The 25,347-nt window shown below is 33.6% G+C and overlaps 2 protein-coding genes across 2 annotated transcripts; one reads left to right on the top strand and one right to left on the bottom strand.

Moving 5' to 3' along the window:
- On the top strand, window positions 1–13,838 carry LOC138313784 (peroxidase-like protein). Its single transcript, XM_069254082.1, has 12 exons — window positions 1–142; window positions 4,047–4,200; window positions 4,595–4,809; window positions 5,487–5,666; window positions 7,403–7,516; window positions 8,120–8,221; window positions 8,811–8,900; window positions 9,108–9,597; window positions 10,384–10,608; window positions 12,938–13,116; window positions 13,402–13,510; window positions 13,735–13,838. Exons 1-12 carry the CDS (start codon window positions 1–3, stop codon window positions 13,805–13,807), a joined length of 2,073 nt encoding a protein of 690 aa, XP_069110183.1. The 3' UTR covers window positions 13,808–13,838.
- A 678-nt stretch (window positions 13,839–14,516) lies between these two features.
- LOC138313798 (uncharacterized) lies at window positions 14,517–24,080 on the bottom strand. The gene is made up of 12 exons (XM_069254083.1): window positions 23,946–24,080; window positions 23,639–23,733; window positions 21,220–21,313; window positions 20,109–20,218; window positions 19,575–19,751; window positions 18,813–18,900; window positions 18,475–18,602; window positions 17,081–17,236; window positions 16,450–16,533; window positions 16,152–16,247; window positions 15,614–15,711; window positions 14,517–14,651 (listed from the first exon to the last, which is right to left on the bottom strand). Exons 2-12 carry the CDS (start codon window positions 23,685–23,687, stop codon window positions 14,616–14,618), a joined length of 1,116 nt encoding a protein of 371 aa, XP_069110184.1. The 5' UTR covers window positions 23,688–23,733; window positions 23,946–24,080; the 3' UTR covers window positions 14,517–14,615.
- Between the last annotated feature and the right edge of the window lie 1,267 nt (window positions 24,081–25,347).

The raw sequence follows: 25,347 nt of genomic DNA on the forward strand, positions 1-25,347 counted from the left end.
ATGAACAAGTTGCTTCTCGTGTTTCTGGTCCTCATCCCATCTGTGATATCCTTCCATACCGGTATGAGTGAAGAGGATTTGGAAACCATACTAAATGATGTCATAAAAACAACGCAAAACTCTATGAAAGAAGAACATTCGAGTATGTATTAACGCACTACCTATTTGTTTTTGTATTCATTTTTTCTTTTTGCAAATCGCCAGTTAAAGACCATTTTAAAAATCATACTCAGCGTCGGCAAAATAAAGTTAACGGAACTGTAACGTATATGACACAATATTGCCATACGTCGCCCCTGATACTTTTCAATAGTCTCCATCAAAATTTATATTTCGATCTATTGTCAATGCTGGTACTCACTCAGCAGCTAAAACCTTTCACTCATGAAAATCATTATCATTTCCTTTAAAAAATCGGAGCAATGAGGCATAACTTTACACTATAAGATGTTTGCTATGTAGAAATGAAAGTGAAACTTTTCGGTTTCAAGATTGTACATTCTCTATTCATGAATTTTGTATCAATATGCAAACTCTTGTACTTAACAAATCTATATAAGGTAATCATAAAGACCAGTTTTAATACATATACTGTAAAAATATTTAATTTCGATAGGGTAAAATTTCGTTGTTTGACATCTGTAAACTTTTTCGTAGGGGGGGAATTTTCGTTGTTCTTCTATTTAAGATAAAGATTTAGTTCGGGCGAAATTTTCGCTGGTGTTTTTTTTTCGTCGTTTTGTGTACCCACAAAATAAACGAAATTAAATGTCCAACGAAATTAAATAGTTTTAGAGTATATTATTTCGGTCATGTTGTTCTGCTGCATTGCCAATCCCGCCAAGTGACAATGCGACAATGCGACAATGTGCCAAACGAAGAGCTACAGTGCGACAATGCGTCATACGACAGTGCGACCATGCTGTGTACGACCCTGCAACAATGAGACAATACGCTATGCGTCAATGCGACAATGTGAGAGGCGATAACACGATAATGCGCCATTCGACAATCTGAAAGTAAGATTCTGTAGCATGGCGCATTGTCACACTGTTGCTCTTTGCTTGGCATACTGTCGCTCGTCGATTGGCGCTATGTTGCTCTTAATTTGGCACATTATTGCACTGTCGCATGACGCATCGTTTCACTGTCCCTCTTCCCTTGTCGAATTGTCAAATTGTGTTATCACCAATGCGACAATTCGACATGATCGGAATCTGCCACCATGCGATTATAAACCCCCTACATTTTGCGTATGATGTTACAATGCTGAAGAAAAAAAACATTTCCACACAGCAACGTGCATACATATACACAGCATTTTTTTTTTTTTTTTTTTCGTTGTTGGTATTTTTTAGAGTTATAAGCATTGATGTCACTTTTTCTTAATTTCATCGGGGTATGAAAAAGAAAGAGTAATTCATGTACCACTTGATACCCGATAACGTTTGTACGGGACTAGTACCTCCAGTGGTAATGGAACGTAATTCTTTGTTATCTTCCCGCTGAAATGACGTTAGCGCAGGATATCATCTTTTGACGTCATTCTATCACCAAAAGTTATCGGGTATCACGTACACGTGGTACTTGAATGAATTCCTGTTGTGAGAATTCGCTACTGTATACACACTGTTTGCAAACATTTTTTTTATATAACCGGAAAAAATCATAAAAAAATAGTGACATCAATATTTATAGTTAATTTTGTAATTTATTTGATGAAATAAAATATGAAATGTACCATTAGCTAATTTAGTATGAAAATTAAGAAAAAATAATTATTAAACCAGAAACAGATGTATCTAGCCTAATAAAATATTGCAAATGTTTATATGAATATATTTTCCCGATGGATGTTTTCTGTTCCATGTTAATGTAATACTATAGGCGAAAACCGCTCAAAGTTTAAAAAATGCATTATTTCATACTATCTACAACATTAATGTGACATTTGGTAACTCACATGTTGGTAAAACCAATGCAATCACGTTTCAAGGGAAAGGAACAAAAATATTGTAGTTTTATTCTATGAAATGATTGCAACATCTGCTATTCTTTCTCTCTTGAAGCCAGTAAAACAAAACAATCTTTATCAATCATGAAGCCAGTAAAACAAAACAATCTTTATCAATCATGGACCTTTATTGAGGTACATATGGTGCTATAACGCCTTGGTAGAATTGAATAATAACTATTTTAGATTCTACCAAGATGATATTAGAAGTCTCTTTCATATGTGGATATGAAGGATAGGGATATTCTACCCGAGGGTCACAATTGTAGTAAAATCCGAGGCATGCCGAGGGTTTTACAACATTTTGTGATCCCGAGGGTAGAATATTCTTATCCTTCATATCCACTTATAAAAGAGTATTTTTCTTTCATACCTCGACGTTTTATTGCAATTTTACAACTATAATATCCCGCCATTTTGAAATAAATTCGAAGAAATGCACGGCTGAAAGTCAATTTTTCATACATGAGATATTTTCAACACAAATTCCGTTGTTTGCATCTTTTATAGTAAAACCATTTAAGATTGTGAAAAAATTATTAATTTTTTACCGAGAAAATAGAAATTTTGTTGACGCCGTGACGTCACGATGCTTTATTGCATGGTTAGCCATGCAATACAGCCTCAGGCGGCATGAGTGTATTGCCCTAGACCAGCCAGTATTACACACGTAAGTATGAAAGAAACACCATATTGACCGAGTTTCTTTGACAAATAACAAAAGATCAAACCAATTTATATATTAATTACAGAAAGAACGATGGCCACAGGAAGTCACCACAGAGAACCCAACGTTAGGGTAATGAGGTGACAAAATGTATATTAGCTCGATGTTTCTAAAAATGGAAACACCGAGTTCATATGCTACATATTGAACGTCAGGTGACCATGTAATAGCCATTGAGAAAATCAGAGCATATCCAAAATTTAATTGTGTTTTGCGAATATATATAGGTTGGCATTTTTCAACTATAAAAGCAGTTATGTGAATAAATCGGCCGATGTAGTGGTTAGGCCACTCGCCGTTTATCTTCATGATGTAGCTAACTAGGGTTAAATCCGTAATCGAAGTTTTAGAAATATAAAGGATATGATAATTACAATGTAGATACTCTTGAGGTTTCCATATGAGTGGTTAAGACTCCAACAAGCCAAGTTTGTCAGTTATTTACTTTTACATTGTCAACTAAATGTATCATTAAGCGACGTAATAGAAGCATGTGAAGGTTTTGTATATGTTAAGTCAGTCCATCTTTACAACAAAGTGCTACGTAAAGTACAGTTTTCCTTGTTACATGTTTAAATTTGTATAATTAATTATTTACAAAATATTTTGAAAATTGTCATCGTTTTGTAAGTGTGCTGGGATATGATTTGAATGTATATCTTTGATAAACATTTATCATTAAGTTATTAAGCGAACCTTAAGTTTTATGTAACAGACGGGTGATTTGTCTGTTCATATGCTTACATCTTATCGTGAGTATCTTTTCAGTTATATTATGCCTAATTGGTTTTCCTTCTGTGTCTACGTTCTTTTTGATTTAAGTGTGATGGTGTGATAGTGTGTGAATGTTATATAAATGTAGCTACATACCGTATTTGTATATATCGTTGCGATAGTTTTTTTAAAATGTATATTACATCTGTATTCATGCATTGATTAACTCTTGAATATTTTTTTTAATGAAATATATCCAAACATATTGCCACACGCCCCACTTCTAGGTTACAAGTTTGAATCCTAGGCGGGGCGATTACCAGGTACTGACCGCTGGTCGGTGGTTTTTCTCTGGATACTCAGGCTTTCCACCATCAACAGGCCTAGCACGTCCTTAAATGATCTTGTCTGTTAATAGGACGTGAATATGATTTCACTTTTTTCATTCAAGCATGTTAAACATTTTTTCAATATAAATTTTAAGCGTCTTAATTATTATCGCGTCAGAAAAAAAGAGAAATAAATATACTTTAGATACGTATTACGTGAGCTGCTCCTGTCACGTTAGACATGTTCATTTTTCCACTTCAGTTGAAGATACTTCCGATGAGGACAAAGACAAAGACAGCAAGACATTAACAAGCGGAGAGCAGTTACTACAATTCGGATTCGAGACCAATCGTGCAAAGGCAATCTCCAAAATGGCTACCATTAATCTTGCTGTCACAAAAGCTATTTTAAAGGAGTATGTATGAATATTAGTATGTATAAGTATTAACTCATGTATATTATGTAAAAAGCAAGCGCAAAATACATCATGTTGGTTATCTATACTGTCTTCAGATTTATTTTACAATAGCCTTAATGTGCATGAAATAAGACATTCAATTAGTACATTATATTTTTGTAATTAAAAATAAGGGATATTTTAGTTTCGTGTACGATAATGAACTTATTTTCGCGTGCGAATAAGAAATCGGCAAAATTAATTGTCGCAAAAATGTTTCAACCACAGATGAAGTAATAAATCGCGAACACCAAAGTTATGGAAATGCGAAATTTAGTCACTGCGAAGTCAACTGCTTTCCAATATTTCCAGTATACAGTAACATATTAAACCATCATAATTCTATTTTCAGATTACTTATGGCCTTATCAGACCTGAGAAAAGACAAAGAGATTATGCGGATATTCAAAAAGACAATGAGTGCCATGTGTTTTCAACCAGAACCTCCCTGCGATCAGCTAAATGTTTACCGAACTGCGGACGGGAGCTGCAACAACATTGCAAACCCATCGTGGGGCAAATCATTCACGCCGCAGACTAGGTTTCTCCAAGCCAAATACGATGATGGTGAACATTATTATAATGCTCCTTGTCAGTAATTGGTCACATATAATTGTGAGAGACAGGCTTTTATTCCGAATTTGCCTATTACAGAGTTATCTGCACTTGCGGGTAGGTATTGATTGTGACGTCATGTGATTGGGAGCGTTACGTCATACGTTTTGGAGAAAACGACGTGAATTGCGCTCACAAAATGATGACGTCACAATCAATACCTACCCGCAAGGGAAGTAACTCTGTAATGTGCAAAGACGGAACAGAGAACTTGTCCAATTTAATTTATTGGATGGTTAATTAATTGCTTTAGTAACAGCCAGGGTCAGTTCAGGACGACCTCCCCTACATACAATATTTTGTGTATTTTAGGGGGACACAGTATATTCGTATTGTGCCTTTCGCCACCAGCGACACACAGCACAAGGACACTCACCCAGTCACATGATACTGACAATGGGTAAACCAGTCGTCCCTACGTTAGATGTGACCGAATCTATAACATAGCTCACTATCAAAAACGGTTTAACGTCGTTGTCAAATAAAAGCAACAAAAAAGAACTTACTAAATGTTATTATTTGATAGCTCGTTTTGTTTTTCTATTGTTGAACGTTGAAAGGGCAGTAATTGAAAGTACTATTATGTTGCTAGTCTATTGTAATTTAATTTGTGTTTAATCGTACAACAGGCATTGGTTCGCCAAGACAAAAGGCAAGGAATGGTGGAATACTACCATCTGCCCGGAAAGTCAGCAATTTAGTGTTCAAGGCTAATTCTGGCCCTAAACAATCGCCGGACAAAACCGTGATGGTTATGGCTTGGGGTCAATTCGTTGACCACGATTTTACCAAAACACCAATAAGATCAGGTTTGTTGGGATAATAACAACATCTGGCAATTGCAATACGTTTTCTTCGTATTTGTACTAAATACCTAACTGTAAATGTGATGATATGTAGGAGGTCCGATTACTTCAGTGCGTATTATCAGGAATTGAATTCCGTAAGTTAGGCTAGGTAATGATCAACTTACAATGTAGGTTGGACAAAAATGTTTTCCCAACTGTTTTGGGTTCATTATTAATATATAAGGTACACCAAACCCGATTAAAAATCTAAAATAGCTGTCATAATTATACTTTCAATGTTGATATATGCATAGTTTGGAGCTGATTGACAGAAGACAAATAGAACAGAAATGCAACATATGACTTTGTGAGATATAACGGGTACATACGAAATACTATATCGATGTCATATTTAATTTCATCTGACTTTTTTAAGGTTTTACATGCGCACTTTTTTACTGTCTATTATCTACCTGTGTATTTTTTGTGTACTTAGCTCCGTAACCTTCTTTATCAGATCATACGAAAATACAGAATAAGGTTTATGTAATTAATGAAACGAATAATCAAAAACAACTATCATCACCGAGAAATCAATATTAATCTTTCTTTAACAGGTCCTGATGGCAAGGAGATTGACTGTTGCGGCCCCTATGCCTACCTAATGTAACTAATTATATCCTGTATAAATTTAGTTATGTTATTTTGTATCTGTCATATAGATAAATTACTGATTAATGTAAAAAAAAAACCAGTTCGTATATTCTTAACTTGCTTTTAATAAAAACGTTTAACTTATACCCATAATGTCATGAAGTATTTAGGGAACTGGGCCCAGTCTCATGAACATTCCTTAAAATTAAAAAAAAAATCTCTTAACGTAAAATTCGCCATAGGAAAGCATTACAGAATTTAAGGAAAGCTCCTTGTGATTTTCTCCTTAACTTTTTTAATGCTTTTCAATGGAAAATTTAAGAATTCCTTAAAGTTATGAAATGTTCGTGAAACTTGGCCCTGTTATTAGTTCTTAATGGATTGAAGTACTAGGAATTATTGCACGCGAGCTAATTAGCTTATGTGATTGGTTCGTAATTTATTGGTAAATTAAAGTATTACAAAATAATTATCAAAACATAATAAAGAAAAAAAATGGCCTAAAAGTGCATTGAAACAAACCAGTTCTAATTAATATGTCCACTGAAGTCACAGAGTGTGAAATAAGTAAACTCGCTCGCTGTCGCTAGAACCACTCAATAAACTATTACAGTAGCTTCTTTACACTATTAGGTGTATGGTCTTGTCTGAGAAAACAAATTTATCATTTTTTTGGTGACTATAGTAATTGTTAACTTATGTGATACCGGCTCGTATATGGGAACATCATACATATGGTACTTGATTAATCATATGTTACTTAGTATACGATTTGGAATGTATAATTTATTATGAACAATAAAAAATATTGACAAAAACAGCGACATAGTTAAGAATTTTAATTGTTACCTTTGATATTCCAAATCGTATACTGTATTGTTGTTAAATTTCACGGGTGTAATATTTCGCGATTTACTTATTAAACTCATTCGCGGGGTTTATTTTCTTTCATCTTTATATCATATTTTGCTTCGTGGTTATGTAAAAGAATTAGTCTCACTGAATTGTACCTTAACTGTATGTTTTGTTGAGTGATTTAAACAATAACATGCTTTTTACTTCGGTATGTATAGAAATGTGAAATGATTACACATTATTTTACTTGTGTAGACCAGACTGTTTCTCAATAAAGATACCTTACGACGATCACCACTTTAACAAGACGTGTATGCCTTTTTCACGGTCCACTGCCAGCGTGAGTCTGGATTGTATGCCAGGTATATTTTCGGGCTGATCCCATTTTCATGCCATACGAGATGATACTTAATGCTTTAAACATATACTGTCATAGATAATCCAAATATCGCTACATAATTTCAGTTGAAAGAGTTTGTCATACTGTAGCGAGTGTACATTGTATTGAATGAAGTGATGCAACAATATAGTCGCGTCTCACTCACCCTAAGGTGGCGATGATTGGCTGAACTTGAAGTAGGCGTAGTTGAAAAATGATTGAAGTCTCATTTACTGAAAATCACAAAACGATATGTCACAAAACAAAATTTCGGCTATATCTAAAACTTTCAAAAAATATTATTTCATGACGATTAGAGTCGGATTTAGATTCAAGTGGATTTTACCTTATTGCGTTTAAATCATTTTATTTTTTTATATAATATTTGGAGTTGCTAACAGGCTGGCCATTTAAAAAAGTTACCTTTTTTTTCAAGTAAATGTTCGCTGCTTATCCGACTTTAAATATTAATTAATAAAGTTAAATATTTTCAAAACCTAACTATCACCCTATAATTTCCCTATAATGGAGGAAACAAGCTTTGATTTTAAAAATAAGATATGAAAATATATTTATTTATTTTAAGGACAAAGAGAACAGCTGAATACACTCACCTCCTATATAGACGCATCAAACGTATACGGATCTACCCAAGCGGAGCAGGATTCTGTACGGACAATGATAAATGGTATGTTTTAAAGTCGTATATTGACGCAGAAAATAGCTATAATGGTGTTCAAGAAATTGATGAAGGATTGGCGATAGTTTCTATAGTCAACGTTATGGGTTAGTTGTTTTTATTTTCGACCAAACTTAGATTGTTCCGAACTTTATGGAAATAAGCCTTGTTGCCATCATATTATATTTAGAATTTCTTTCAAGATCTTATATAATTGAATATCGGTCGTTGTGAATTAAGTAGAAAGCAATTTCTGTTTATAAAGTTTGGAAAATTGTCTTGTTTGATTTAAACATATTTTGTTGCATAATTTTATATACAATGGGATCGGACACAAGTTTTCCAAATTATATGAATCCCTCTCCCTACAGAATTATAATTAATTATATGGCAAAGAAAATACAATCAGCAAAAATATACATATTTACAAATTTACAAGATTTTAGAGATAGAGATTGAAAGAGAAAATATTGTCTATTGTCTATTGTTATTAAATTTGTTCTGTTTCCGATTTTCAAACTGACATTTTAACATTTTGTGTCAGACATGTTTCCTTTTGAAAATAACATTGCAGTGTATTCATAAACATTGTTTACAGGCAAACTGCGAACAAAAGGAAACGGTTTACCGGAAAGACCGGACGGATGTATTAAGGACCAAAGTCCAGCGGATTACTGCTTCCATGCGGGTAACCATATTCTTATGTTATCGTTTTTGTTACTTTATTCGATTTGTATAATTTACGTTGAACGAATTATGATAAAACATATTTTGCTTCATAAGAAGTTTTTCTTTGGTTATGCTATTTTTACATCACTTAGTGAAAAATTCAAAATAAATTCTAATGAATTGGATGAAACAAAGTATGGAAATATTTCCTATTCTTCTTTCCTAGGAGATGAGCGCGTTAATGAACTCCCAAGCCTTGGAAATACTCATACAATGTTTCTTCGTGAACACAATAGGATTGCTAAAGAACTAAAGAAAATTAACCCATTCTGGACTGATGAAATCCTGTTTCAAGAAACACGAAAAATCATAGCTGCTTTTGAACAACAAATAACCTACGGAGAGTTTTTACCGGTGCTGTTAAATGACGATATCATGACTCAATACGGACTATATAATTCACCAGGTCACTCGGACCTCTATGACGACACCGTGAATGCAGCCACTAACAACGCATTCGCTGCTGCTGCATTCCGCTTCGGACATACATTGATTCCTCATTTTCAGGGATTAATGCACTCCGATATGATCAAAATTGATAAGTTCAAGACCGAGACATTATTTCTTCGACCCCATCTGGTACAGACAAAAGGTGGGAAGAACCAAGAGGACCTGACTAGGTGGATGTCCGCAGGACCAGCGGCACGCATGGATAGGTATCAGAAAGAGTGAAAATTTCATATGAGACTTTATTAAACGAGTCTTAAAATGTTTTATTTTTGCGAGACTTGAGTTTCATAGAATTATTTATGAAATGATCGCAAATATAAAATACGTTTTATCGCGTTACTACAACAACCTTGACTTCAAAGAATCTCGCGTCAAAATAAATTGCGAAAACGCGGTCACATCATTTATCCTGACGTTATTTTATTATTTCTGTCATGAGGTTACAATGAATTTTCCAGCCAATGAAAATTGCCCCATGTCATATTACACTTGTGACATATGCAAAATATTACACGGGCGAAATCACTGTATTTAAATTTTCAAACATAAACAATGTAGGGCCTATCAGACACTAGAAATACCATACAGTGGTTAATTTTACGAATGTGTTACAAGTTTTATTTTCATTGGTCTGAAGGCATGTTGGATTTACAAATTCTATATCTAGATGTGTCTTAAACAAATTTTTTTATTTTATATAAAATTGGATCAATTATTCCATGTTTTATCTATGTCTTTATCGAAATGTACAGTCCAATTTTGGCATTAATTCTCATATTAGGAATAAAACAAATTAAAACAAATACTCTCTCTCTCTCTCTCTCTCTCTCTCTCTCTCTCTCTCTCTCTCTCTCTCTCTCTCTCTCTCTCTCTCTCTTCCTCTCTCTCGCCTTAAACGTATTTTTATTGTTATTTTACAAAAAATTTCCAAACATACATGATATTTAGACATAGCATCAACAATCACACACACATTCATATTTAATTTACAGAGTTTTTGAGAAAGCTGTCCGTGACCTGCTATTTGTGGATAGTAAAGGGGACAGTTTTGACCTACCATCGTTAAACATACAAAGAGGGCGCGACCACGGCCTGCCTGGCTACAATGACTGGAGGGAATGGTGTGGTCTTCCCCGTGCTAACCACTTTGAGGCAGTCGATGGTGGCTTAGTGGACCACTCAGAAGATAATGCATTAAGGCTCAGCCAAGCCTACAAGTACGTATGCCGTCTTTGCATATTACAGAGTTAACTTTTTTGTGGGTAGGTATCGATTGTTATGTCATTTTTGTGAGCGCAATTCACGTCGTTTTCTCCGAAAACTATGACGTAACACATGACGTCACAATCAATACCTACCCACAGGGGCAAATAACTCTGTAATATGCAAATACAGAATAGTGTTTAGTGTAAACGGAAAATGTTATAAACCATTACACTTAAATATTATAATGTATTTGATTTTCGAGGAAAAGTTTTATTCTTGTAAATATTGATTTTCAAATGCATTACTTGTAATGTCAGCACTTTTACGGGACATTTACAGAATATAACACATTATCTTATTGTCTCGTGTAGGTATAAAGGAATAGAAATACCTATAATTATATATTATATATCAGCAGCAAACTTCTTCCTCTTGCTCCTGCTGCACAAACGGATTCATTCCAGACATGCAACAATAAACGGAGCATGATGTGTCCATACACAGCATCCACAGACATATTTAAATGTGCTATCAACAACAGAGCATACAACATCCGACAGAGCCTGACGTGCAATATCCAACAATGTCATCTACCTCCTCTCGTGTAGGAAATGTACAATGCAATACGTTGGGGAAACCGGTTGTCCAATCAACGTCAGAATCAAAAATCACCGCTGGCTTATCAAACAGAACAAACCTGGCCATCCAGTCGCCAGACATTTCAGCTTACCCAGCCATAGTTGGAAAGACGTGCAGGTGATTGCAATTGAGCACTGTTCCTACATGACACAAACCAAGCGTCGATCGAGAAAGAGAGAGATTCTGAATTACCTATCTACAGACCCTCCATCCCAAAGGCATCAACGAACGTTAAATATACTAATTAACATCAATTGATCATTCGCTTTTCAATTTATTATCCCAACTTCCAGCATTTTCCCGTTCTGTTATACGCGTTTTTGATCCTTTACATTTGCTGCCCGGCAAAAGGCGATTAAATTTAGCACTTTGCTTCTTTGCACACAGACCGAGGAGATAAAATTTGCATCCTATACTAATGAGCACTATATATAAATTTCGCCACACATTTGACGTCACACGTGGCACGCTTTCCAGTCATCGCTCAAATTTTAGCGTTCTGCCGAACAGCATGGATACATTTTGGTAGATCCGGCCTTCGGCTGCTACTCGGCAAGTGAAATTGCGTTCCATTGTGCTGTATAGTTAAATATTTGGCTACTTTGTCCCGCATTACTCTTCGTATACTATTATGCAATCGTGTTCGTATTGTATGTCTTGATAAAGGGGCAGATCGCCTCGAAAATTTGACAATTTTTTTTGTTTTGTCCACACGGTTGGAATTACTTCCTTGTCCAATTAATATAAGTTATATATCTATATTTATAAACAAAAAATGTTGACCCGTATTTAAGTATCCTCGATACTCCAGGTATTACTATCACTGACCCCTGGGTTTTCTCTGGAGATAACTGGAGGCAGTTTAGGGGGGAAATCTGACAAATCACAGATCTGCAGAGACTTCTTTTTTGAAGATTACAGAGAGAGCGATGGCCAATCCCAGTCAACGACAGTGTACCGTTATACAATTTCTTTGATGTACATCAAAGGATCTAATTACCTGTGTCGACTCTGTTGCCTCTATGATCTAGTCCTGATGTGGATATAACGTCAGTAATGGTTATCCCTGGAATATCGAGGATGATATTCAATATCATACAAACACAACAGTAACCACGTCAATAAGTTTGGAAGATTGCCTCAGCATTCACCTTTTATTTCAATATATATTCATTAGTTTTCATATTGAATTGTGCAAATCGTGAAATACATGTAGTTTATAAGTATTTTAAGTGTCTTTAAAGTCAATACTATCATATATGGAATGTGTTTATGTGTACAGGTAAAACAATAGTGAATATATACCTAACCATGCTCGATTTACCCTATGTTTCCCACTTCAAAGGATTTCCCAGATATTCATAACTATGGTACTAGGGAAGGAAATGAGTTCAAATGACTCGGTTGGTATTTGGTACCTGGCGGAACTTTATGAAAAATCCTGCGTCCTTTCAGTTATTAATTTATGGAATAACACATAAGAAATATGCGCAATAATTTATTCTTATGATCGTGTAAAAACAATCAGAAATATCACACGTTGCCTAATTTAACAATGATAAAACTAACTAAACTGCCGTCAGTACAAATTAGCTACGAATGTATATGTGCATATAAAATAGTGACGTAGCGACGTAAATTGCTACGTCATCTTTCTTCTCTAACACAACAAATTTATCTTATACATGTACATTTAACCAGAGATGTAGATGACATCGACTTGTACCCCGGAGCTATTACTGAGAACCACATTATTGGAGGTGGAATCGGTCCTACGTTCGCCTGCATGCTGGCTAGACAATTTCGAAATTTCAAAATTGGTGACAGATTTTGGTATGAACGACCGGACTCTCGTCATGGAGGTCCTGAATTTTCCACAGGTTAGTCGTTATATCAACCTCCTACGTAATTTTTGTTATCGATATTTTCATCGATATACAAATGTATTCTCATTAACATATTTACGAATGGTGAAAATTAACGACAAAATATCAATAACATCAATTTCATATTAAATAAATATTTGAGAACAATTTCAATAAACATGGGCAATTTCAATGAGGATATCCCGGTATAACTATCGACTCACATTTCGAATTGATTAAACAGCATCGTTAATCAATATCCTCCAAAGCAGTTGGACATTTTTGTATTTTCTTTTTCAGATCAATTGCTTGAAATTAAGAAAATAACTTTAGCAAAGATAATGTGTCGAAATCAGGGCCTTGCTAAAATACAACCTAATGTTTTCCGAAAACCAGGATATCTGAACAGGTATATCGATGATACATATACATAAGTTGCTGGTTTAAGTGATATTTCAAATCAATTAATAATGCAATTAAATTTTTTCAATTAAATTTGAATTAATCCATATAAATTCATCAGCTCGTTTTCAATAGGATATATAATTCAAAGGTTTTAATATATCAAGATAAATACATAAATAGAAATACACACGTATCAAATAATGATTAATGATTTAATCTTAATTTCAGTAATTATTTGGAAAGCTGTGGCGCACTTCCAGATATGGATCTCACAAAATGGAAGGCTGAATGCGATGATTAAACATCGGAAAGAACGACCATGCCTCATTTGTGATTTATTGATGTTTATTAACTCGTTCAGTTCATATTTTACGAAGTCAAACTATCAAATGAACCTTACTGACAGTACAGTTATTCCTTGCGTTAGCGGCCACCACTCTATAAAGATCATTTGCGTAATATCATTTTTGTGGGTGCCAAATATTCACTTTAACCTGTGTATAAATACAATTCGCTAAAGACCTAATTTTCTTTTCTCCTTGGGTACACATATCCTATATCAAAATGATTCCTAGTTATCAGACTATTTACGAAACAAGATTTACAGAAAAAAAAATCGGCCAACATTACTGAAAATGAGAGTTAGAGTTTTGACAGTTTAATATTAATGTCAAAGCAAAATCAAAAACGTTTCTAGCCATCAGCTATGTCAGTCTTTTAGACTCTTTATTTTAGGCGCCAACCTTATTGAAATCCAACCATAATAAAATGTGATACATACATGAGTTTATTTTTATTGTGCATTTAACACGTAACACAAAATATCATTATGAATATATATCTTTCACAACATACAGATATTACATAATGTATAATGCTAAGTCGAACTGCAATATGCTTGTTGCTTGTTAATACATTAATTCGCAAACAGAAGTATCGCCCGGAAACACATAGAAAATTCCAAAACAAAAATACATCTCACATTATATGATAACTTTTGAGTAATAGAATAAACTCATAGATGGTTGATAATTGTTCAATCTTAGCAAAATAGAAGACCCAAAATAGCCATTTATATGAATATAACATTAATTATACATGCTGCTCGGTCAGCCTTGCCAGAGATTATAGTTAAAGTTCATTACCTGAAATGAAAGAAAGATTGTAAATGCGAATAATATCGCGTGTTTAGGGGTAAGACTGCGTTTTATTAACGCTTAAAAGAACACAAATAGATGACTTTATGCCAGAGGAGACATTCGTCAGTGCGGTAGTCATTTTCAACTTAAATGTTTTAAATTAAATTGTGTGTTCCTTGTTATTTAAAAGCGGAAAAAACATCTATATCTATGGAGATTACAACACCATAAATGCAAGATTCCCTGCGTAATCTATGTAAAAAATGAAGATTCATTTTGATGTTGTGGCGTCTGGAACAGATATAGTCAACAAATGGGCGGTAATTAGTAATACGGATAGAAACATAAAACGACATGCTTTACTTTATTTTAATTAAATTGTTAAGAAGGTGATGATAACTATAATGTTAACGACAAGCCAGTACAACTTTCGACTCTACAAAATCTTCAGTATCGTTTTACATTCCCATCTTAAAAATACATCTTAAAAGTCGTTTCGGAACGGTAGTGGGCCTTTAAAATTCAACTTTGGCAACAAGCCTTCTATTCATTTGTGCTAGGTTATTGGCATTTTATATAAGGCACTTCTTCAAAAGAAACCACAAATCAAACATAAATAAAACTTATATCTATATAACGATAAAATTTTGACATGTCAAGCTCAAAAACAAATTACAAAGGCGACGTCATATATAATGTTGTACGGAGAGACATGAAAACAGAAAATTAAGCAAATAAATCTCTACAATTATATATTTACCAAAATCCAGACCAAGTCAACATTTCAATTCAAAACTGAGCGGCGACATTTTGCCTTTAATAGTAAACCGCACAAACAAGTGATTTAGTCAAGAAAAACCAAGGTTGCTAAAAACAACACGTATTTCCAAATATTCATTCTGATGAGCTATTTCCTTTCATCATTTGTATTTATTTAAAACATTCCTTCGTCGGGTTAACAGACTTACATCAGGATTTAGAAAGATATCCCATGGTGGTCTATGACACAATGTGCAGTCTTGGAAACAATCAACACCAGAATAGGTACAGCACATATCACATGGCGCTATATAATTCAGATTGGAAAAATAAAATAGTAACTCAAATTATGAAAGCTTAATACATGTAATAAATACGTAAGAACAGAAATGATGATCCTGTAAAAATTGATATTTTGAAACTGCATTAATCCGGTTTATATCCAGAATTAGATCGTAGATTGAATAATTTTACAGAAATTGGAATACCAGATATTTTGAGTTTTATAGTTCAGGTAAAAATAAGAAAGGTTAAAGCAAAATACTCTTAAGTGATTCAATTAATGCTTTAAAAAGTCCAATCTTTTTTTTAGAATCTAAATTTTTTTTTTTTAATATGCACTGCTTATAAATAATATTAATGTTCATGGTTGTTAGCAAACCCTCGAAATAAAAATCTGTGAAAATGTTCATTATATACTTAATCAAAAATATTACTTCAATGAAAATTTAAATTTATATAACTCACGAAATGATATCGATGGCAGCGTAAACATATCTGCCCGGGAATATGTAGGTACAATGTCGGATGGCGTTGTTGTAGGTGGCACTGTTGATGCTGAAACTAAAAACGAAAGCAAGAACAAAAAATGTTTGAAATAAGATGAAGTGGTATTTTTATACATCCGGTGTGTTTGTTAATTGGTTTCTTAGTATTGTTTTTTTGTTATTTCAGTTCAATTTCAATAATAAAAAAACATGATGAACAGATAATGCAAGAATATCTGCACTAAAATGCGAATATAAACGAAAAAAATACTGCTTACGCTTTGCTGTCACTCCAGTTTTCTTTGATCTAGCTTCTTTCTTCGATTTTTGTTTTTTTCGTTTGACAGCCTTTGAATTTCGCACTGATAAAAACAAAATTCCAATTCAAGGAAAATGTTATTTTTCAGTTCATTACTAACCAGTTATTGATTTTGTAATATATATCAGTGAAAGTTAATTTAAAACACAATAATCACACAAAAAATAACTTATTTAAATAGCATCGTAATATGTGAAAATTCCTTAAGTTTATCATCATTGACTTCAGTAAATAGTTGGTGCTAGGCAATCTGCATTTCTTGAGTAGTATTATCATATTAAATAGTTTTGATTAAATAACATAATATAGTGCAATCTTGTTTATAACAAGCATTTTCATTGGCTTAAAAAATAGCATCGCCATTTACAACGTTGCATCTCATTGGTTTATATGGCAGCGTAATAATTTCTAAGAGAAAAGAGTTCGTCAATAAAGGTAAAATCACAAGCAAACCATTATATATACCAGGATTAATTTGAATATATTTATATAACACAAAATTTTAATGTACTCCTTATTTAGATTATACTGATTTTATCTATTATAATTTTAACATAAAATTTATTCAGGTTAATCCTTATATATTGTACCTGATGAAAACCGGAGAAGAAACCCTGCCCTGGTCTCCGATAAGTCACTGAAGAACTCGAGAAACACTTCTTTTTCTGGAATGGTAAAGACCTTGTTATCCCATTGGTCACGTGTACACCTCGTGAAAATGTTCGACGTCATGCCATTATTGCTTTCTGTATATAACATGAAAAAATAAATGATGTAGAATGATTATGAATTACACGATATCTCTTACAATGCAAAAAAATCTTCACAATTTTATGTTAAGGCCAAAGTAAGGAAAAAATATTTCTGAATGAAAGAGAAAAGAAAGATATGACTAGCAAAAATATTAATTTTCCCATTATTAGTCTTAATCGCTAAATTTGTGACCCGATAAGATAACCTACTAAAAACGGTATGATTTACCCACTAAACATTAGTTAATAGGAAATAAACGGAATAACAACACAGCCACATAACTCAATCCCACTAGTAATCGAATACCTGGGTAATTGGTGAATTAAATAATGACCGAGTGCTTAGCCCCGACCGAGGTCATTATTTTACATACCTTAATTTCTATATTAGATATGTAGTTTTGCATGTTAATAACAATAAAAGAACGATACGATGGCTATAGGACACCCCCTGACGAATTCAACATGGGGGTAATTAATTTACAAAAAAAGAAGTTGACATGCTTTTTATCGAACCTCACGTGACCATCTATTAGCCAATGAGAAAAATGGGAAATTAGAGCATATAATTATATTATATGAAAATATAGATATGGATAAGGCAGCTCTGAAAAAAATCAACACTGGGACAATGGAGATAATTATTTTATGAGTTGTTGGTGTCAAAGTAGACAGTCACTATTTTAATCCAAGTTTAAGACGCTCTGAAAAGTATGACACAAAGAGACAAAGCATATTCCTCAATACTGTCAAAATGATCTATCGACTTGATGATAAATCAGTGAGAACGTATCCCGTTGCATAAGACAGGCCAATCATAAAGGCCGCCATTTTGTTTAGTCAAGGGTAATAGTAAAACCGGACACATGTATAAAAAAAACATAAAAAAAATAATTATTTGTTTAAATATAATTTTATGCAATATTTTCATCAATTATCAAATTTTGATTAGATTATTAAAACAATATTATAATTAATATTAAATAACCATTTTGAACACAATAAGTATATGCATTTGTTTTTGGCTTTTTATGCTTTAAAAATATGCTAAAAATGACTCTAAAATGTTGTTTCGCACAGGACCCTTGTTTTTACCCTTTCAGTCGCGTTTTCAAGGGTGGTCACCTGATTGTTCCTCATCAGAGGTTGGCAATACTGTAGATCCGGCAATACGGAAATCTCAAGGTACTTAAACGTGTATGTTACTTTAATGTAAATGTATAAACAGTTACCTGTATAAGCTTTTACGTAGTCATAGCTGCAATCTTCGTTTCCTTCCTCAATGTCAGCAAACAAAAACTCAAGATGAATACTGTGCAATTTTGACAAGGCTTGAATAGTCCAGTAACATATCGTGTTTCTACAAAATAAGTTTATAATCATATATCACATCATTTTTCAATTTTGAATTTGATTGAAAAATGTAAATCTTAATTTCAAATCAACAGGAATAAAATGAACACAAATGCTATAAAGTTGAACAATATGTTGGTAGATTAAAATTATTCGCGCTAATCCACAAGGTTAAAATAAAACTATGAATAACATTTCTATTGCACATATTACATACGTCGGGTATCCCTCAGGGAAGCCAGGAGAAGTGATATACTGGGCATCTAATGTGGCAATCAAGGTCTTGTTCTTACACTCCAAAATTGCTGTAATTTGTACAATAATCACAATTAATAAATTGGCAATACCCAAATACATTGAAACCTATTTCATTATCTATAATATGGATGTTGCATTAATACCAAATTCGGATGTGATTAGCGACAAAATTAGGAAGACGCATATCACATTAGTTCAGTTGTTGAAGAAGATTACACAAACAATAATTCTTTACGTGAATTTAACGTAAACATTTTCTTCGTGTGAAATTCACGTGAAAATAATTCACTTGAATTTCATGTCCTTGAAATAAACTTGAAATTCGTGAAAAATGTTCACGACCGATAGAAACGATTGGTTCACGTGACATTCACGTGATATTTTCACGTGACATTCACGTCAAGAAATATTGCCTGTATACTGTCAAGCCAACCACATTTAAAGAACACATTTGAAGGAGCTGGTAACTATTTTACTAAAAACATATAAGAAACATGTCGAGAAGTGGTTTGATTAAGAACAAAACAGTAGTCGCATAGACAGGTATATTTCTCGGCGCCTGAAGACACAGTCCAATCTACAAGAAATCAAGCATGGAGCGCACTACGATCGGCTTTTTGCAAAGATAGCGTTAAGTCGTGAAAGATGTAAACTCTGAGTCATGTAAATAGTATTTAAATAAAATGTAGCATTGTTTATTAAGTAGATATCCAATTCTCACGTTTAGGTGTAGTGATAGCCAGCAGAAAAATCGTGAAACCTCTCTCTCCTTTGTGTTTTTCTTCACCAGATGTAAATAGCACCAGGGCTTTTCCACTTCTCGCATCTTTAACATCCGTCCTGCCAGACCGGTCAGTGAAATTGGAAACGAGAGCAAAGGTCTCGTTTTCTTCATGCCCTGGTAAATATCCGGTCAAACTGATTAGGTTCAAAGGGGTTTCATGTTCTTTGCTACTTACTTGTATATGTATGTTTATATGATAACAACTAAGTTTAAAATAGGAATATTATGACCAAAAAAAAATGCAATTTTGGTCCTCAGAAATTCTCCCAAATCCAGGTAATTGATAGGTGAATACATTTATATCATATAAAATAACACACATCTTTACTTAATTCATCATACTTTTCACAATCCATATGAACTAGATATAAGGTAAGTGGTTTTCTCTTTCTGATAAGTTTTAGGAAGTGTATAATTACAGGGAGGACGTATGACATAAATGAATTGTTTGAACAGCAAGGGAAACCATACCATCATATATACTTATCAAGTCATCTGGTCCTAGTTTAACTCCCTTTATCTGGACCAGGATGTGTGCTGATTTTTCTACAGACGAAACAGCCCAGGAACAGGATAGGTTACTATAACAAAACAAAAATGTTCAAGAGACATTATCCAATAATATTTGTCAACTGTTTTCAACATCCTGTTAAAATTATGTTTGTGAAACAAGGTTTGCAAATTTCATCTAATGTCGAGTATGTTAGAATACGGGCTCGTGTTACATAACTACTCTTCTTTGCATTTTACAGAGTTATCTGCCCTTCTGATATGGTATTGATTATTCATGACTTTTCAGAGAAAACGACATGAGTTTCGCTCACAAGGGATAACTATCCCCAAGGGAAATAACTCTGTTATATGCAAAGATGGAATAGATATATAAAGTTTATAATAAGTAGTTAAAGCGAATAGTCGGGCAAAGAAAACCAGTCTAAATGCGTTCATTGGCCTTCAAAAAGTTCTCACATATTAATACGACGGTCAAGTTCTGCTCACGTTTCCCAGTTCTAACCATTAAAGTAAAGAAAAGTTGAAAGCATTGAAAGCGAGGCTGCATGGAAATGTAACCACGGACATAGTAAGCCCGGAGGACGTTTTAGAATTTCCATACTTTAAATTAATTTCTTCGTATGCAGACAGATTTTGACGAGAGATTTTATTTTTCCATTTCATAAGAAATTATGTTAGATACATTCACACCATTTTTACCGACTTTAGCCATCCTTGCCCGACTGTTCACTTTTAGAGATACAGTGTTTATACATATACGTCTGCTTGTTCATTGCATACCAGTCCTATTTAATCTAGTCATATTATATGTAAACAATAATCTTAAACACATTTTAAATATACTATTAACCCAACTAAAGTTCGTGTGCGATTTCATTTCGCGTATTTTACAAGCAAACGAAATTACAAAAATTAATGGCGGCCCATAATACCCAGTACAACAAAAGGTTTAAATAAATCCACCATTTGATGAAAAATACGTGCAAACTCTGCATAGTATTCATGACATCTGTACAAAGTATTACTCTGATGACAACACATCTAACAAAATAATGACACCGATATGTACCTATTGAAGCCCCCGGCACTGGCGATGTGGATTTCTCTCTTCTTGTAGTTGGATAGCTCCACTATGTGCTGTGATGGTCCACATTGCGATTTCACTGTAACAATTTAATGCATATTTCGTTAGGTGTACACAGGTGATATTCCTTCAAGTGAAATTCAAGAAATATTGCCTGAATGATAATGATATTAAAGATGCTCCACCGCCGACAGAGCATAAATGATATTCATCATTTGAACAATAATTGGTGTTTAATCGTGTATTTATATGCCTAATTAACACAAAAAATAACATAAAATAATTTATTTCGCCTTTGGTGCATGCGCAATCATTACTTCATTCCATATAAGATATAGTGCCACGGAATTTTTTCGGGATGCAATTAATTATTTTTCGTATATTTAACTTTAAGTAAAATTAGAAGCTCAAACTTTTCAATGGTGGTAATAGTGTAAAGTAAGTAACTTTTGTAACTGAAGAAAAATACTAAATCGTCTGCTCCTGTTTTTGATAGTGAAACAATACCATTTGTCGGCGGTGGAGCATCGTTAACTGTTTATTTTTTGTACAATTATTGTTACATATTCTGAAAGACTATGTTGTTTCAGACGTCTCTTTCGAATTGTTGATTGTCTTCATAAATTCAATTAATTAAAACAATTAACGCCCGTGAAATTATTACCTATAAATCTCGCATATGTGTTGCTATCTTGACATATGGGCAAAGAGCAGACGTGACTGAAAATAATGTATTATTACAAGAGCAAACATACATTTTGTTATAATAGTAATTATCGTTTCAGAATATTAATACAAAACTGCATCTAAATATTGCATAATAGTTTTTTTCACTTCGATCAAATTTCGCGATATTTGCGGTCATGTTTTTTCCGCGAACGTCAATACCCGCTGACATGATAACAAGCAAAAATAATGTTTATAGTTTATTGTAGTTATAAATTAATAAATGCGCAAACATTTCTCCCCGCAACTAAGTATCAAAGACGAAACCGCGAATTTTCGCCCACGAAAGTAAACAATTACACAGTAACTGACACAGCACTGAATACTTCGTTTTGTAGGTACACATGTGTCTTTTCAGTTTTATGGTAATGTCATCAGCTTCAGACAGGAGAATTTGTTTTCTGTCTCATTAGTGTAAAATAAATAATTAACATTCCTAGGTTTCAAGAAACCTGACGTTGGAAAAAACAGTTTATTAAATTAGCTGTTGACACAAGAAACAACGCAGCTTGTCGGTAATGATAATGATGTTTAAGAATTTTAAGTTTTTAAATAAAATTAGAGAAAAGTCTATTAGGATCTTCAACTTGTACCTTTTTTACACATAGTTAGAAAAGAGATAAGTGACTATTATAATGAGATCTTCGTCGTAAAATTTCTTTGTTTTTTTCTTTGTTGTTTTCTTTTTTGTTCTTCTTTTTTGTCTATCATCGCATCTAATCATTTCCTGTGCATGCTATTTACTTAAGTTAATGTCCCTGGTTATTTGATACTAGTTGCTGTAAACCAATATATGTTCGTGGCAACTCCATATCGCGTTTTCATATATATTGACTTTTTCGCGACAATTCATAGTAAAAAGGTTCTTCTTATAGTGGCAACGTTTTCACTACAATCTATTTACCCGAAATCTTATCACTCGTGAAGATAATTCTCAGGCAAAAATATGTTGGTTTACAGAATGTACTATTTGGTTTACAGAATGTTCTATTGCATTTATTTTTACAGCAGCTGTCGACAACTGATACTAGAGATCAACGGGATGGTTAAGTTGATGGAAAAAATGCAGATGATAAGAGGCGAAATTATAAACTATTTTATAATTCGATAATATGACGGTTGGCTTTCAAATGCTTTACAGCCATTAAATTTTCTCCAATGACTTTAACTTTGAAACCCAAATATGAACTACCGTGAAATCAATATTTTTCGTTGGGATTTAATTTTCATGCCTTTTTTTTTTAAATATTTTGTTTGTCATTTGCTTGCTTTTTGTTGTTGATTTTTTTATCTATTTGATATCAATAACAATAACTAAATGCCTTGTCATCACACAAGCCACCAAGCCTGTTCTCTTTTATAGCATTATTAGTATTATACTTCTGAAAAAATGCTCTGCTATCAATAACGTAATAATCTTCTCAACGAAAGTAAGTACTAACGGAATTGAAAAATTATACAGTATCCTCGAAAATTAAACCCAATGAAAATAAATGATTTCATAGTATGTTTGCCTGAAAGGTTTTCTCAATAATGCTCTTTCAGAACATCCATAACATAGCAAAGATATATCGCCACAAACAATGTTCATATATATGTAAAATATGAAAAATGCGAAATTAAGTTAATTAGATAATTAATGACGTTATGAAAGTAATCATGATATTGTTAAACATACCTTGTGACGTTAGGGTAAACATGAAGAGGGAAAAAAGTAGAAAGATCATTGTCACACAATGGTAATTGGCCGATGATTATCTTTGTTTTGACAGTCTGCAAATAAACAAATAAACATTTACAAGCCTGCTAATGATAATAATAATATTCCGTTGTTAGGACAAACTTTGTCATGATTTGAAAGTAAACTGCGTTGACCAAAATGGCTCACCTGAAAAAGACATTAACAGATCTAGAAGTCCAAATCCTAGTATCACAGCGTCTCTTGTACGTAATAGGGTATATCTTTCTGGAAACAAAATACTTACTTAAAGACCAGTAAAACTGTTATAACACGGCACTGTCGCTTTTGGAGTATGTAAGGCAAGCTGTATATTAAAACAAAAATTAGTTCTGTCGGCTTTGAAAGATGTTTATGAAGTCATTATAACTGTATATTAACGTACACCGCTCGTTAGTGGTTAAAACTGTCGCCATCTTGCACAATATTGCACAGGACTGTCATACACAGGGCAACCCGAGAACTGATTGATGATGATGTAAGCCTCGCCGATATTAACTGACTTTTGACCTTTAGCCGAGCGTTTGCATCTGTGGGGATGGGCCATGGGTCTGTCCTATGGCCGAGACACAACATAGTCTGTTAGTTTATTATTCCTGCTTAGCTCTCGGCATATCGGGAGTGGGACGACTGGTTCACCCGTTGTCAGTATGTGACCAGGTGTAGTGTGCTTGTCTGTGTCGCTGGTTGCATGCTTCAGTGAGATAGCACTATAAAAAAAGACAAAAGTCCTATCATTACACTCGCACGTAGCAAACCTTTTATTGACGCAGGAAATAGATAAAAAAAACACTTATACAAAGAGTCACAATCCGAATTTACCAGAGTCCCTAAAACGTGCACATCCTTCACACACGCAACACATCGAAGGATGAATGACACTGGCTGTCCATAGGGCGTTAATTTGATAAACCATGAAGCCGACAAACCAGTGTTTAGGGAACAACCAACTAAATGGAGAAAAAAAGACATTCGAAATGGCCCCTGTGTATACAAGATTGAGACCAGTTTTGAATTTTAACCTGGACACTGATTGGCTTGCTAATTATGTATTTCGAAATAAAAATATTTTCTGACAGGTAATTATTCCTTGATCACTTTAGGTACCCGTACACTGGATATTGGTATCGACGAGGTGGTGGCTTGTCACAACAAGGGTAAGTTTTGCAATATTTTCACAGGTTTAATCTTATTAATGTATCTGTACCAATAGGTCATATTCAAGCTTATTATATATCGCGTCCGTATGCGATCTGTCAACCCCAGCGTCATATATTTATTGAGGAATAGACAGAAATCCAGAGTCTAATGCAGGGGAGGTACCGCGGTGAAAAAAGCGTTTTAAAATAAATCACTGATATGAATATTTGATGCTTTCCTGATAACGGAATTCATTCTTTATGGCTAATTCAAGACATATGACAGCATCTCGCGCTCCGATGACAATATCCGGTGGACGGGTAGCCACAGTGTAGATAACCATAACATGAATTTGGAAATTAAGATTGAGATTTAGGTTCAAAATATCAATTTTGATAATGAATAGGTAAACACATTAGAATATCAGGTGTTTTTAATGCAAAATACGCCTTATTTCAATAACGCTAACCTGATTGGAGTTTGAGCTGAAGGACCAAAACTTTTTTTCT

The sequence above is a fragment of the Argopecten irradians genome, chromosome 2 (genome assembly GCF_041381155.1).
Source record: "Argopecten irradians isolate NY chromosome 2, Ai_NY, whole genome shotgun sequence".
NCBI classification, from domain to species: Eukaryota; Metazoa; Mollusca; class Bivalvia; order Pectinida; family Pectinidae; genus Argopecten; species Argopecten irradians.